The sequence below is a fragment of the Rousettus aegyptiacus genome, unplaced genomic scaffold, assembly GCF_014176215.1.
Source record: "Rousettus aegyptiacus isolate mRouAeg1 unplaced genomic scaffold, mRouAeg1.p scaffold_m13_p_10, whole genome shotgun sequence".
Classification (NCBI taxonomy): Eukaryota; Metazoa; Chordata; class Mammalia; order Chiroptera; family Pteropodidae; genus Rousettus; species Rousettus aegyptiacus.
Window position 1 is genome coordinate 37,989,738 of NW_023416285.1, and position 16,899 is coordinate 38,006,636.

General features: G+C 31.5%; 1 protein-coding gene across 6 annotated transcripts in view; it reads right to left on the minus strand.

The window, feature by feature from the left end:
- Positions 1-16,899, minus strand: part of CCSER1 (coiled-coil serine rich protein 1) — a 1,108,427-nt gene that overhangs the window by 214,114 nt on the left and 877,414 nt on the right. For 2 of the 6 annotated variants that reach the window (XM_036226734.1, XM_036226733.1), the window contains exon 11: positions 1,293-1,338. The exons of the other annotated variants lie outside the window; for them this stretch is intronic. In XM_036226734.1, coding sequence (XP_036082627.1) covers positions 1,293-1,338 — 46 coding nt within the window. The remainder of the gene's footprint in view (positions 1-1,292; positions 1,339-16,899) is intronic. 6 annotated transcript variants of the gene reach the window in all.

A 16,899-nucleotide genomic window follows, 5' to 3' on the forward strand; every position in this document is an offset into this window, starting at 1 on the left:
TATACCTTCGGTGTACTTGAAAGTTAGATAACTGAGAAATAGATAAAAAGAAATAGTGGCAAGGGATAATTTGAGACTTCTTGATGAGTTTTTAACTTTAAGGAGATATTTAATATATCTAAATCCCATCTTCTATTCACATTAGCAGTTCTTTCTGCCACAACTTCATTCATAAGAATCTAAACCTTCAACATTCTTTCATGAAAAAGAAGACAGTAAAGCACATATTCGTATTCGTTGTTTGGACAGCTTTATACAGGTGTAAAGTGCAGCATTTTTCAAAAAATCAATTCAGATACTTCTCAGTAATGTCACCAAATAATATGTTTGCTCTACCAACAATGAAGAAAAGCATTATGCAAACAGGACTGTACCTTTGAATCACCTTTAACATTGTATCAAGATGAACGCACGTGGCATTTATTGTTAGGTACAACAATTAGAATCATGTGGTGTACTGCTGTAGCAGTCTGTAAGGGAAGTAAACAACCATGATCTGCTGATGAATGTTGCTGTGGGAAAAGGGAAAAGACAGGGATGGAATGGGCAATGAAAATAGCTCATTCTCAAAGTCTGATGGCACATTGGAGATTCTACATACTAAACTTACGTATGCATCCCTCATTGATGAAATTCACGTTAAAGCACACAAGTTGTCACAATCTGACTCTTTGCCGAGGTGCATGTATTTATAATACAGCTGAGCAGGGTTGTAAAATCTGGGATTTCTACCTAAAAGTGCATAGATTATTTTCAAATTTTCTGAATATTATGACAGAAATAAACTAGGATGGTTAGAACATCAAGTTTGGTTTAAATTCACTAGAAGATTTCTTTCAATGGATTTTTCCTCTTCAAGAAAAGAAGTCTCATTAACTGTGGCTAAAACACAGCTGTGTAAGATATAAGAGCTCTCAAACAAGTACATAAAAGAAGTATGGATTTAAGAAAGCTTACTGATTCAGTGGACAAAGAAAGTACTATCATTGGTGCTAAATGAAAATAAACTTAAATAAGAGCCACTTCTATCTTTGCCCCAGACTTTGAGTCATTACTGAAGACTCAATACACTCAGCCACATTGCAATGCAGTTTTCTTAAATGGGCTGGATAATGATAAAAACAGATAAGGAAAAAGCAAAGGGAACCATTTGCTACAAATGTTATAGGTAATATACAACATTGAGGATTGCATATTGACCTTAGGGCATTTGGTCTCAATCAGCATGCCATGCTACAGCACAGGAACACATAGCCATGTTTACAACACAGAGCTGAATTTAAGAGACTCACATAATTGCCTGCGAGAAGATACAGGAGCACTTCCATAAGCTGTGCCCTGTAAATAAAACACATTTTTTTTGGAGCAACTGATCATTAGTAACAGTAGAAAATGGTGAAAAAATGAACAACAACAACAAAAAAAAGATGAAAAGAAATGCAAAATAAGAATGGTTTAAATGACTTTTTATTTAACAAAGCTTTTGAGTTACTATGTTTGGCAGACAAAATATTTGTAGGAAATTAAGAAAAAATATGTAATACACCAAAATAAGACAGTAAAATAAAAATTACAGCAAAAGATGGGAACATTAAATTTTGACAGAGGAGTTTTCTGAAAAGTAGAACACACATGATATTTATGAATTGGCCTCCTTAAGAAGTAGGTTCCCTTGCACCAATTCCTTAGCTGATGTAAACATTTTCTCATAGTCTTAAATTAAGTAGTGTATTAGTAGTTGCTCTTTCTTTTTCTGCCTGAAACACTGTACAAAACAAAAATAATGACCTCAATAAAACAGCCCTAATCTGTGCATCAATAAAAGTTAATCATGGAAAAACAGCATAATTAAATGGAAAGAAAAAGTTTTTTAAAAAAAGATACTGTGTATGATAGGCACCAAAATTAGAACAACTACATTCTGCATATTTGCTATATATCTCCAGTTGACGAAGCTTTGCATAAACATATTGTAATTCAAATTGTATATTTTTATTCCTGGCACTGATCTCTATCACAAAATTATATTATAATATACTCACAGAGAAGTTTTAAAGTATTAGATAAATATAGATCTCTGTGAAAATCAATTGCTCATAATAAGTATGACTTATAAATAGCAAGAATAGTTGAAAACATTAACTAATACTTATTGAATATTTACTCTCTAAAGTTGCTATGCTTAGCACATGAACAGCATTCTCATTTAGTTGCCACGACACTCCATGAGGTAGTAATTTGTGAGTTTTATTTATTATCATTCCCATTTTTGCTGATGAGAAAACTCTTTATAATTGATTAAGTTACTTCAGATTTAGTTTAGAATCAGTTAAGGAACTATCTACTTTTTAAAAGGATAGTTAAATAATTAAAATGGGAGAGCCACAACTGAATCCCTGTTTCTGGCATTTAATGAATTTTCCTTCTGGTGAGAATAGCGAATGCTAGAGTTATGGCCTTTGTTTCTATAAAGGTATTCCAAAGAGGGAACTTATCTTGTAAAGTATCTGCATGCTTGCATTTAGGAATGATAAATAAGACATGCAAATTCCCTGCTTAAATTTTCTTTGTCTACGAATATGTTTGTATCTCTAAATTTACCTAGGAAAAAACATATTCTTTTGTCCATACTTTATTGGGATTTGCCTGGGGTAGGTTTAAACAGATTTTGCCCTGGATAAAGATGTATGAGTAAATTTACTTAAAACATTGCCTCCACTTAGAAGAAAACATAGTACTCCAGAAAACTGCTATAGAGACTCAAGCGTAGACTGTTAGCACCAACCCATCAGTCATTCTCCTGGGCGCACTGAACAACGTAAGCCAGAACCTTGAATACACTGTTGTTTTCCACTTTGAGGCCATGAGCGGAAATCAGGACAGGTCATATCTAAGTACTGCTCCAGTTTAGCATTTGAGATGGAATAAAGTTCATATCTGTGTTATTTAGATGGAAAGAAATTCAAAAAAATCTAAATCAGAGAGATCTAACTAAATCCCTCAGATTCTAAACCAGAATATATACACATAGGTTTCACACTAAGCATGAAATCGTTATTCACCAAGCAAGTTGGTTTTTTAAAAAATCATTATTTGTAACAAGATCATCATTATGGGTAGCAAAGATTCATCATTATTTGTGAGAAATTTGTTGAGTTTTTATTTTTTATAATTTTTAAGAATTTCTTATAAGACCAGGTAACAAAAAAATAAGATAAAAAATAAACAAAACAAACTTTTTTTTAGAAAAAAAAGCTGTTTTTTTTTTTTGAAATGGAATGGAAACAAAAAATTACATTAATTTTTCTGTTAAAAAATATTTCTAACTCTTGTTGTATGTTAGGGTTTGTCTGTATTAGATATATAGAGAAAGATGTATATTCAAATTCATTCCTATGATAAATCAGAAACAAGCTTACCACTACAATGAAATATAAAATATGGGAAAGTAATACATCATTAAAATGCTTCGACTGGAGAAGATAGTGTGTGCACTTCTAAAACCTCTAGTTGCTGAGAAAATTGGGGGATGTGAGGAGGATTCACAGTTAGATTAATACAGAGTAGTTCAATAGAATTTTGAGGAAGAATACCTTGGCTCCAAGCAACTTATTGCATGATACTTCTTTCATTCTAATAAGAAAACTGATGTGTGGTATATACACAGCATACAAGTTGTCTCCCAGATCAACTTTCTCCTCTCAAGTTACCTCTTCTGAATTGTTTATTTTGATTGCACTTACTACAGGTGATTGCTGTGTATTTGTATTTTTCACTACACTTCTCAGTCATTTAATTTAATTATATGTTTATGGTCAATTAAATTATTATTTTTTTAAATAGATTTTAGTTTTTAGAGCAATTTTAGGTTCACAGCAAAATTGAGTGCAAGGTACAGATTTCCCCTATATTCGCTGCTCCCCACACATGTATAGCCTTTCCCATTCTTAACATCCCCCACCAGAGTGGTACATTTGTTACAAATGATGAATCTATATTAACACATTATCATCTCCCAGAGTCCATAGTGGGGATGTTCATTCAGTGGGTTTGGAACGACATCTACTCATTATATTATAGTATAATTCAGGGTAGTTTCACTGCCTTAAAAATTTTCCGTGCTCTTCCTAGTCATCTCTCCTTCACTCCTAACCCCTGACGACCACTGATCTTTTTACTATCTCATACTTTCGCCTTTTCTAGAATGTCTTATAGTTGGAATTACATAGTATATAGCCTTTCCAGACTCTCTTCTTTCATTTAGCAATAAGCATGTAGAGTTCCTCCATCTAACTTTATGGCTTGATAGCTCATTTCTTTTTAAGACTGAATAATATTCCATTGTATGGATGTACCACAGTTTATCCATTCACTTATCGAAGAACATCTTGATTGCGTCGACATTTTAGCAATTATGAATAATGCTGCATTAAACTGCTGTGTGCTGGTTTTTTGTGTGGGCATAAGTTTTCAGCCCATTTGGACAAATATCAAGGAGGGCAATTGCTGAATTTTATAGTAAGGGTATGTTTAAATTTGTAAGAAACTGCTAAACTTTGTAAAAATCTTTTACACATAAAAATATCATCAAACGTCAGTATAAAAACCAAGTATGAATAAAGTATGGATAAAGACCAAGTATGGATAAAGCCAAATCTAAGGCAGTGCATTTCTAAAGTCTTTATAAACTTTATATGACTGTATAAGCCCTGACATAAACTAATATATGTGTATCAGTTAAGAACAAAAGAGAATAAGCATTGCTAACTTATTTTTCAAGTAATACTTGGAAAAGGGTAACAATGATCACATATTACCATAAGACTATTGTTAGAAAATACCATTATTAGAAAAAAATTACTGTGCTTAGGAAAACTACTTAGCATAAACAACTTAGAACCAGAATATTTAGGAAGATATGATGACTAAACCTAGATTCTCCAGTTTACCTGCATAATTTTCTTTCTAATTCATTTTCTCTCTAAAATTGATTAAAAATTCTGCCTAATTTTGGACTATAAACTGAAGCAATCATTAACAGTAATTAAATATAATATGTCCAAATCATAGTATTGAACTTATTCATCCAAGGGTTGGTTACAAGAAAAAGCCTGTGTTCAATTTAAATACAGAAGCTTAGTAAATCCAGCCAAGAACTATTTAACTCTTGGACTTCTTTTTCACACAGAAAGTATTAGTTCATGGATATCATTAAGCTTATTTAACTAATATGTTTTACAGTGCTTTATAGCACACCATGTGCTTATTTCATATGTACTGCTATATTAAAAATGACAACATTTTCTGAAACATAAATCTCCATATATCTTTCCCATTGTCACAAATGGGAAAGAGGGAGAAGTAGAAAAATAAATTTCCATGGTTACAAAGCCAGGATGTGGGGTGGCAAGCCAAGAACTGAGATTCTATGACTTCCACAGTCCAGGACCTTACTTTCTGTGTGCTGAGACTTTGTGATCAAGGTAACTATGAAGAAAGAGCCACACACTTGGAGTCTATTCTATGAATTATGTGGATATGGTGATTTTCATTACAAACCGACTGAGCTGTAAATAAGACTTGAAATAAAGACTTTGGAACAACAACGAAAAAATCTGAAAACTAGAAATTCATGAAAGAAAGGCAACAAACACCCTTAAAAAGCACCTCAAAAAGTGATGAACCTCTTTAATACTTTTCTACTCTTCTGGAAGCATTTAGTAAAAACAGATTGTAGGTATAGTCCAGAACACAGAGAAAGAAAAGAGGAATATACACTTACAGGCTGGTTGGAGTGAGAACCAACACTATTTTTACCTGAGAAAAATGTTAAAATAATATCTCAGCTATGATTGAATAACAATTCAGACCTTATTCACTGGCCCCAGGCACACACACCAAAAAGAACACAACTCCAGACACACAATGGTAATATGAATATAAGAATATTCTTAAGTAACCTTTATGGAAAAGCCTTGGGCCAAGTATTTTTCAGAATCCCCAAATTATTCAGAATTTAAAAAATAACACTCCTAGCTAAGACATTAATACTTCTACAACAAAAATATAATAACCCCATTGTGATTTAAAAAAAAAAAAATTAAAGAGCTTCTGGTCAATGTAGATTAGGTCAGATTTGGTTACCAAATAAGTCATAGAAAAACTTGGGGTTTTCGGGGAATTTTACTTGCTTGTGTTTTTTTTTTTTAATCTCAGAATTGCAGAGGAGAAATTAAATAACTATAAAATTATTAAAAATAATATAATTAGAAAGGAGGTACAAAATTTTTAGAAAATTAGAATTTTAATTGCCTTATCTTGGGTCCTCATAATGTTGACGTTCTCTTGAAGAAGAAATACTTTAAAAAACAATTAGTTGGTCAAGAATATAGATTTAAGACTGCCATTTACAGACGAAAGCTCTACTTCTAGAATAATTACAAATAAAAGGAAAATTTGACTTTGTCCCATCATAATATAATCATGTGGAAATAGTAGAATTTAGTATAACCATCTTAAATTCTGTAAACTAGTATGATTTTAAATGATGACAAGATATTCTGATAAACATGTCAGTATTCTTACAATCCTTTATGCTTTTTGGTGGCATTTCTGTTTAAACTTAATTTACATATACTACTCAGAACTATCTTCAAAGACTAATTAACAGAGAGATGGGTTAATAGGTCAGAAAATATGTAGATTGTAGAATCCTTGGTGATTCCTTGAAATTGAAAAACTATGTAGGTGTATGTATTTTAGGTATCCAAATTATACAAGAAGCAACTTTACTAGTTTTGTACTTATTAAGATTATTGTATTGATATTTACTTTAACCCTTCATTAAAGCATCCAAATTGAACATATTCAAATATTACCTCTTTTAAAATATCTTTTGGATCATAGACCTGCCCAAGGCATGCCCTTGATCTACTACCTTGGATAACATGGAGTGATAGAGTTACTTGCTCATTAATCAAACCAGGAAGTGAACAGAACTTGTGGGGCAAATGTACCTTTAAATAGTCTGTACTTTCTGTACCCAGTTTATTATCTTTATATGACCCAAAACAGCTGAATATCTGCTGTAAGCATTTCATAAGGTAGTGCAGTAAATTTGAGACAATAAAGTAAGTAGGTTTTGGTGTTAGAGCTTTTAACTACCGGAAAGTGACAGATAAATATTTCTTTAATGAATAAAAGAAAAAATAACAAGATTTTGTGAGATACTATCTTTTATTTTCTCAACAACCTCGTTTAAACTTGGAAATGAAAACCTATAAAGTAATGATGACTCATATCTTTAAAGCTTCCAAATAATGCTACTGGATCTAAACATTTCTATTTCTATTAAGGAAATAACCATAGTGAAATGCACTGAGGAAATTAAATTTATGCTCTTCTTTTTTACCTACCTCTAACATTGCATATTTATTATAGTTATATATACAGTAATAAATTTACCATACAATTTTAACAAAAAATTTGCAGTACAATTTTTATATCATTAATTTTAAAACATTATTAATTGTATGTGAGATTTAAATACACCATATAAAGCATAAGTTTTCTCCATAGGCATAAAAAATTAAAAAATAAGGGATTGTAAATGGACAAGGTCCTTGCAATCATTGAGGTCAACCAAGGGTTGCCTCGCCTAAAAAACAAATTAAATAAAAACAATGTAAGTTTTCTTACATATAGCTTTATATTCCTTTTTCTTTTCTTAACTCTTGAAAGTTATTCTTCTGCAAGTTTCAATAATATATCTCCTTCTAGAACTTCAGTAAGAAACAGAAGAGATGGGTATGAACTCTGAAGACATACTAAGAATATGAAATGCAATAACACCCATAAGAAAAACACAAATTCCTCTGCGTGCTTTATATCATTTTAACTTATAATAGTAATCACAACTTACTGTATTTCCTAGGGCTTTCCCAAGGCACAGCTAAAGGTAATCAGTTCCTCCCCACTAGTCATAAATGTCCTCTGTTTCTTTCATTGCTTAAATATTGCTCTAAGCCTTTCCTTTTATTATATGCCTTTGAAATGGAATAAACAATTTCCCAAAAGACACTTATCAAGAAGAAAGTTGACATTTGCAGCGATAGGAAGCAGCATGCACAGTGTGTTACTATGAGGGCCTGAAAGACTTGACATGTGCCCCTCTAATGATTTTAGTCTTCTCTGGCAGTGTGTTCATTTATTATCAATAGGAGTTAAAATCTTGTAAATGTCAGTACTCTTCACATTACAAAAGTAGAGAAAATAAGCTAACACTGAGGGCAGGCTATTAATTTTTTTTTTTCTAGAACTAGAGATACATATTCTTTTTAAACTCACTTTTTTTTTTCATTTGACACAAATGTACAAATGACAGTAAATGATACCCTTTTTACAGAGAAAGGACAGAGGGAAAAAAAGAGACCCAAAAAGTAATGAAAAACAAAGACTAAGGAATTAATTTAGTGACAAAACACACATCTAATACATAAAAATATTCATTGATAACCTTGAGTGCTTCCAATTGTTAGGCAGTTAGGTAGAACCATGAGCAATAAGGGAACAAAGGAATGAAGGCCTCTCCCAAAAAACTCCCTTAGGGCCTCTCTCAGAAAACTCCATTTGGACCTCTCTAGAACCCCCGTTTTATGGTAATAAATTACTCCTACATCCTAAGACATAAAGGGGTAAGAAGCCATAAACTAGTGGCTGGTTTAATCTGCCACAAGTGTTTACACAGTCCTACATAATAATATCATGTCTATGCCTGGAAGTTCATAAATTTAATTATAATAGACTGAATTCTGGTAACTACATGCAGGGTAGGCAAAGGGTTATATAATAGCCAAATGTCAATCAAAATGATCACTTGCCAAATCATCTAGCATCACCTTCATTACTAACTTCCCATCATGGCCCTAATATGAGGCAGACCTCCCTACTTCCCTGCTGTTACAGCCCTTTTAGCTGTAACCTGATCCTCCCTTGCAGAGTACTTTAGTCATACCTTTTGTTTCCAGGCTGCCATAGTCAGCTTAAGCATAGTCCGTTTCTCTCTTGAAACAGACATTAATAAAACTTACTTTTCTAAATCTCACTGATTTGTAATTCTTTCCTGTGGCAGAGAAAAGGAACAAGGATCCTTCAGTATTGCCATGGCAATGATGGATTTTAGATTGCCCCAATGGTGGCACAATGATAGCAGAATTTACCATCAGATTTGCGACAAGTTCCCATTCACCTACTCTTTAAATCAGCCAATTGCTTTCCCAAATAACACTCAGGCTGGCTGTTAAGCATAATTGAAAAATATGTAGATTGTGAGATACAGGAAGGAAGGAGATTATTCTGCAAAGTTTAGGTCTTGATTGGCTAAATTTGAACTTTATATGAGTAAGGTATAGTAATATTTCAATTACCTAGAAGTAGGTATGTAATATATTCAGAAGCATGAGAGAAATGTAGACCTGAAAGTAAAATGGTCCATAAGCAGTAAAGAAGATATTGTATCACAGCACTATTTCACAGCTAAAGAATATAGCCTTCCTTAACCTACAACGTATAATAAAACACATTAAATCAACGTCCTCTCATTTGCAAAATCAGGACCGGTCTATCAGCCACTGGAATAGTCTAAAAATCAAAAATCATTTTAAAAAATGACTTTCCGTATGTTAAACAATTTATTTTAACTTAAAACACACAGAAGTCCATTCATTCATCTCTATTTTAACACAGGTATGGGAGGCCTTTCCTTTGAGTGAGGGTTTTTGCTTGACACTCTCCTTCCTTTTTCTGTAAATCACACAGTAACAAATCTTCCTCAAAATCCAGATCAAGTTGAAGTGGCTTTAAAGCTTAAAGTTCCTTACAAAGCAATGTGAATGTTGATTCTTGCTATGGATTTGCTCATTTTTCAGTGTTTTCAAGACTTTTTAAAATGTTCAACTTGGTTTTGCTCATTATTTTCACTTGCATATTTTATCTTTTTACCTAATATTTTACTAGTTTACCTAATAACAATGATATTTAAAATAACAATTACAACCAAAAAAAAAAAAAACATGTTTAGGGGCAAATAAGCAGACCAATAGCAGAGATGCCCATCATCATCAGCTTCAGGGCTTTCCGGAGGAAATGAGGCCTTTGAATTAATTCAGTGAGTAGGTTAAATGGTATTGTCTTATGATCTGGAATGATTAAATGAATATTGAATCAAGTTTAGTAACCATTTTTTAAGTTAGGCAGAAAGTTTCATAAGAGCTTGTGCTATCAAAAAAAAATTAATTTTATGATACTTATTTGACAAACTTCCATTATCTAAGAAATTCCATAATCACAATACATCAGACCCTTGTATTGGGAGACTAATGGAGTTTTTGTACATCTCAATATGGACTAGATAATGATTATATAAATCTGGATTTATTCAATAGTTTAATTTTTAATTCAATTATTAGTATATTCAATAATACATTCACTAATTTTTTTCTTTATACTGAAAAGTTCTAAATTAATCACAATTCCGAAGAATGATTTTAAATATTACTATCAGACTTTAGTGTTTAGTGAGTGAAATTAGTTATAGGCAAAAAGTTGAAGTCAGTGGCTATTTAAATTCTGCTGAAATCTCTAGGAAACTGTTTTTAAGTTGTATCGATATTTCCTTGTTATAGTTTCATAAGGTCGAAATTAGGAAGTATCATTTGACATACCATTAACAGTAACATTGACATTATTTCAGCCAAGCTCAGAATGAAAAACAAATGTAGAAGAAGATATTAGAAATACATAGATGAGCCGTATGTCTTTAGATAAATATTATATTCTTTGTACCATTTCAGTAAAATTCTTTATGAATTGGGATTTGCCCTCCTATTTATGAGATTTTATTCTCAGTAGTCACTAGATTAAACTAGTTAAAAATTGTTTTTGGCATTCTCCAAATCTAAAAATGTAATATAAAATTTTAAAAGTCTATTATGCTTTTTAAAGTCTATTTGTCTCACAATTACAGTATGAGAGAGTTTCATATGGGAAATATCAAGAATTGTGCTTTTGAAAAAAGCACAATAAAAAGAATAACAAAAATTGTAAAAATGAGAGAACAGTAGATAATTCTTTTTCAGAAAATGCTCTATTTATAAAAGAATAAGCTAGTTGAGAATAAATTTATGTAAACAATAAAAGAAAGGATTTTTATTGAAAAATGCCCTATATCTTTAAATATTAGCAACTGGAAAAACTACAAACAAATATATAATGTTAACTACAACCACAATTTATTTACTGTATAAGCAACTTTTCTTTCCCATGTATTAAAATTATAAAACTGTAGGAAACATTTAAACTCTTAAAAAATCAAAGACAGCAGCACTTTTTCCTTACAGTTCTTTGTTAATAAAAAATAATTTGTGCTCTCCTGAGGAAGACATTCCATAAATGCAATATAAATGGGCTTTAGGAAAATTACCAGACATTCTCTTGCTTTCTCATCATTAGTTTTTCACCCTGGTGGTTTGCTCAAGTCAGCAGGGAGCATATTTATGGTTTTAGTACATGTTAGTATAATGATTTCCCTTTTTCCATAATTTGCCCACATTTGAAAAAGTAAAACTACAGTCTATATTGAAAATAAGCATATTCTCGTGAAATGGATTGAGTTGGAAGAAACATCCAGTTGTCCTTTTATTTTGACAAATAGGACAGATTTTTAAAAATTATATCATCATGTTTATATTTTATATATATTAAGGTAAAGAAAAAAGTACCTTTCATCTCTGGAAACTCCTAATATGGAACCACATAAATTTCTCTAGTATGTATTTTTAAAAGGTTCTTCAATTTGAATGATCATAATTTTTCTATCAAACTTTGCTTTTCAAACTAAATTACAGGTTTTTTACTTTCTTTTAATACATATTAATTTAAAAATCTTCTAATGCTTAATATTTAGCACCATTTTAAGATATACTTAATGATATCTTGGCTCATCAAGTAGAAAAGTAGAGGCAGTTAGATAGCTAAGTGACTCATAAGAGATGTGCACTACGACAACAGCTATGAAAATGTGGGTCAGTCATTTTACAGAACTCAGCACCCCTTGAAATATTTTGTAGTCTGTGTGCTCATTTTGTGATAAAATTTTCAAGTGACATATTTAGGAAAAATCAATGCTCTTAGATCTTACTATAGGCAGATAAAGCAAAATTAGTAAACTTAAATTTTAAAATTTAGCACAAGTCTATAGAAATATAACTGCAGAATATCATGATTAAAATTAACCTTCTCTGACCTGTTATGAATAGAAAATGCAAGCACTTTATTCTTACACTAGCTATATTTCAAGCAAAATAAGCATTCTAAAATAGTCACTGTCAGAATGTTCAAATTATTGAGGCAAATCTCAGAACTTAGGCACAGTTACTTTAATTGTCTTTTGTCTAGGATATGCTTGAACGAAGGGCAAATCAATCTTTCTCTCTCTCTCTCTCTCTCTCTCTCTCTCTATTTTATACATTTCAGATTATTTTCCCCTAAGCCACTTCATTTATTCCTTAAAAAAATCTTCATAAGCTAGGTAATATTATTCCCATTTAATGGATGATAATGCTAAGTCTCAAGGTTCTTAAATGACTTGCAGAAGGCCTAAGTTTTAATAGTTACTAGAGCAAGTGAGTTTGAAAGTAAAGGGATTCAGGCTGTGTTAAGCTGAGCTAAATTGAGAAAAAGCCTCAATATTATTTTTTTTTCATGCAATAAGATCCTCAAGTTTGACTCACAGGTATTAAAATTTAATAATCATAATATTGTGTAACATTAAGTTATATGAGAAATGTTTTTAAAAGCTTTCTCTTACAATATCACCCCACTCATAGAAAGAATATCGTATCACTAGGAAGTCATAAAAAAATAAGAATTTTCTAACTAAAAAATTTTTAAATTTATTTGGACTTTAGGTAATTTGAAGAGAATGAAATACAAACGTATTTTTAGTTTACACTAACTAGAACTGTGAATGTGTACCTATAATGAGGAAAGTGATAAAGTTATAATCCCTTTCTATACTTTATAAATGACCACATTCATTCATTCTTTCAACATAAATTCATTGAGTACCCACAATGTTCAGGCACTGTTGTATAGTTCAGTAATGTGTTCGACTATGGGGGGCCCACTTAAAAAGAAAATTATGCCAGCATACCTTGAAGGCTTACCAAGTGCCAGACTTTTTTATGTTAAAATTTTTATCTTAATAATAATAATAATAGTTAACATAAACTGAAACCTTATTTTGTGCTAAATGTATTAAAAGAATTAATTATTTATAACTAACAACAACCTTACTAGGTGGATATATTTTTATCCTCATTTTCCAAGAAGGAAACTGAGACTCAGACAGTACATAATTTGCCTAAGGTTTCAGAGCCCGCAAACTTGAAGCTAAGATTTGAACCAAATAAGTTCAGTATCAGAGACCAAGTTCATACCTACTATACTGTGCCTATCATTTTTGATCACTTAAAAGCACTTTTTATACATCAATTATTTTAATCCTGAGATTTTCATGACCTTCACAATAATCCTCTGAAGAACATATTATCTCCATTTTAAAACTCGGAAAACTGAAGATTGTGGAAGAAGTTAAAGGACTTGCCTAAAGTCAAATATATATGCGCTACTCTCATATCTACCAGGCAGAGCTGCATTTGGGCACATAGCACATTACTCAGGAGTAGGTTCACAGTATCTTTGGAGCACCAGCAAAATAAAGGTAGAAAGAAATGTTATGTGTATTTAACAGATTGTATGCTTGCAGTTTAATAATTTAAAAAGTCTACATAGTTATCAATGGAGGAAAATATTAGAATTAGATTTCTTTCTTATAATAGTATGGTTTATTGTTATTTTCATTTGAATTATACATGTGTGGCACGAGGTAGGCCATGAAAGGCACTACAATTTGCATTGCTCAGGGCTTCTAAGGATCTTACTCTGACTCTATGTTTTATTTTACACTCATAAAAGTTACATGAAGTAGCATTATTTGTGGCAGAAAGGAAGCTGAGAAAATTCAATAACTTGTTCAAGTTCACACGACTAGTGAGTAGCAGTTATGTAACGTAAACTAAAAGCATTCTTACTCAAAAATCCCAGTTCTTAAAATATCATGCAAACAACTAGTCTAGTCAAAAGAAGGCTATTTACATAATAACAGTACTTGAAATCATGTAAAAAGAGAAGCAGTTAAGAAATAAATGGGTTATCCTGGACAAGAGAAAATTCAAGGGACTGTAATACTGACTTCCAATGTATTGCCATATGAAAAATGAATATAAAAATTGTCTTATCTATGGGACAGGACTAGCACCAAAAGATGGAAAGGAAAGTGGTGGATTCTGAATGAACTTAATAACTGTGTTGACAGTCAAAGATATTACTAGGGATGTTTGGGTAGAGCCTAAATAACTATGTTGGTATGATGGAGATTAAAATAATTAATGACAGAGAGAAAGGTATTTAGAACACTTGCTCTCAAGTATAACCATATTTTGAAATCATCTGAAAAATTACAAAAAATGTAATATAAGTGTCTGGGTACAACCTCCAATAACTGTGATTTAATTGGTATGGGGTTTGACCTCAGCCATAAAGATTTTTTAAAAACTTCTCAAATAATTGGTTTTAATGTTTAGTGAAACGTGCTAAAGTGCCTATCACTCTTGTGAGACTCAAGGACAATGCCATAAGATGACTCAACCCGGGAATCATGAAATAGGGCCATGAATAAGTTTTGAAAACTTGTTTCTAACAAGGGACCTTCTTCCATAGCATAATGAACACATATTCAGAATCAGAGTGGAAACTTGCCTCTGCCAACTAATCACTCTAAAGCTCAGTTGCTTTGCCTACACAGTGAGATACTATAGGTCTCCACTTATGGAATGCCTGAGAGAATTAATGTAAGATAGCACAAAATCTATACAAGTAGTCATTCCTTGTGTAACTAATTTCAGTGAGGTAGAAAGTACTACAGAGAACTTTATTTTTCTTTTCTCAAGCTCATGTGTGGGACTATATGTATATATTGAGGGAGTGATGGGTAGGGAGAACAATGTGTTAGGCTGTTGGATAATTACTAGTCTCTTTTTGTCCTCGGGTTTCTGTTGCATATTTTTCATCCCCTTCATGCTTACTCAACTCGCTATTATTTTTAAAGTGAAAGCGTAAGCTCATCAAAGTGATTAAAAGTAATACTTTGCAAGATCTAAGATCATATAGCACTCAGCTGTATAACCACAGCGATTCTAGAAAGTTAATCCTGCTGTGAATTGATTTAATTTTGAAGTTTATGCCCATATGAATCTGATGAATAAGATACGTGAAAGTATAAACATATTTGAACGCTGAACTATCCATGCTCTTTATTTTCAATCTTTTTTCAACTGCTTTCTATCCTCAAATACTTCTAAAATGAATGAATTCTCTTTTGTAAGATCACCAAGTCCCTGATCAGGTTTGTATGAGAGCATATTCTTTCATGAATATCACAGCCTCTTTGAGAATTATAAGAAAAATTAATGTCACAAAATTGGCTCACATAAATGTTTTGAGAAAAACATACTTTCATTTTATTCCAATACAAAATATTTAATTAAACAAAACCATGAAACTAATGTTTGTTTTCAAATAAAGAAATATGCCAAAGAATTTGCAAATTTCTTGAATATGTATCTTTAACAATCATCTAGAGCATTTCGCTTCTATCATAATGCTTTTGAATCTTGCTTCCATCTAGACTATTTTTAGAAGTGTTGTTTTATTCATTAATTACTTTGATATTTTTTATATTTTAAACTTCTTTTAAAAAGTCCTTTTTTAATTTTCCCAAACCTCTTTTTTTACTTAATATGTATAATTGTTTTTGTAGCAAGTTTAATTTAGATTTCATTTGCATCCTATTTTCAGAATTTAAAACCATTTTGAGAAATAGTTCTCAGGTTCTTGTTGCATAGACATCTGAAATGGATGAAACATAATATTATAATTAAGGATACTGGGTTCCTATGCTGGCTCCATTTTCAATACATTGGTGACTCTAGGCAACTTAATCTCTCTGCCACATTTTCTCCCCTAAATTGATTAAATAAACTGTATTTGTAAAACATTTAGAATACTGTCTGGTATTTAGTAAGGACTATATGAATAAGCATGATGGATTTATTTTTGCATATTAGCATAGGCACTGACATAATAAGGAGTCAATGAATAAATTTAAGATCAGTCATTTATATCCACAATTCATTGCTTGTGGGATATCAAATAATCACAATCTCCTTGAGCTTCAATAGCCTCGCCTTAAACACAAGAGTTATAATACCTATTTTGTGTCACAGAATTGCTCTGACAATCAAATGTTGTAAAATGAGAAGTTAGTTAAAAAGAAAACTAAAGTGCTTTAAAAATACATTATTACTAAATGTTGGTATTAACTCTAGTTTTCTATATTTTCATGTGTCAGGAAGAAGAGTGCTTGCTTAACCCAGGAAGCATAGAACTGTAAAGAGTTGCAGGTCTCCCAAGGAGAGCATGTTCTGTCCCAAAGATACTGCCTGGAAATACTGCTGACAAAAAACAATTGTTCTGAATTACAGTCTATGTCATTTTATTGAACATAAAATATTAGCTAGTTTTCCAAAGGGTTAAGTAGCTTTTAATGTATTAAAGTTTTGTGTATTCTATGCCTTGGCCTCTCACATTGTAAAAAATTCTATTTCTACTCAGCTGACTCAAAATGATTACAAATTCTAAATTACTGAGACCTACAGCTGTAAAATTAACTGAACAACCATAACATTTATTCAGTATAAAATAGACATAATTGACATTTAA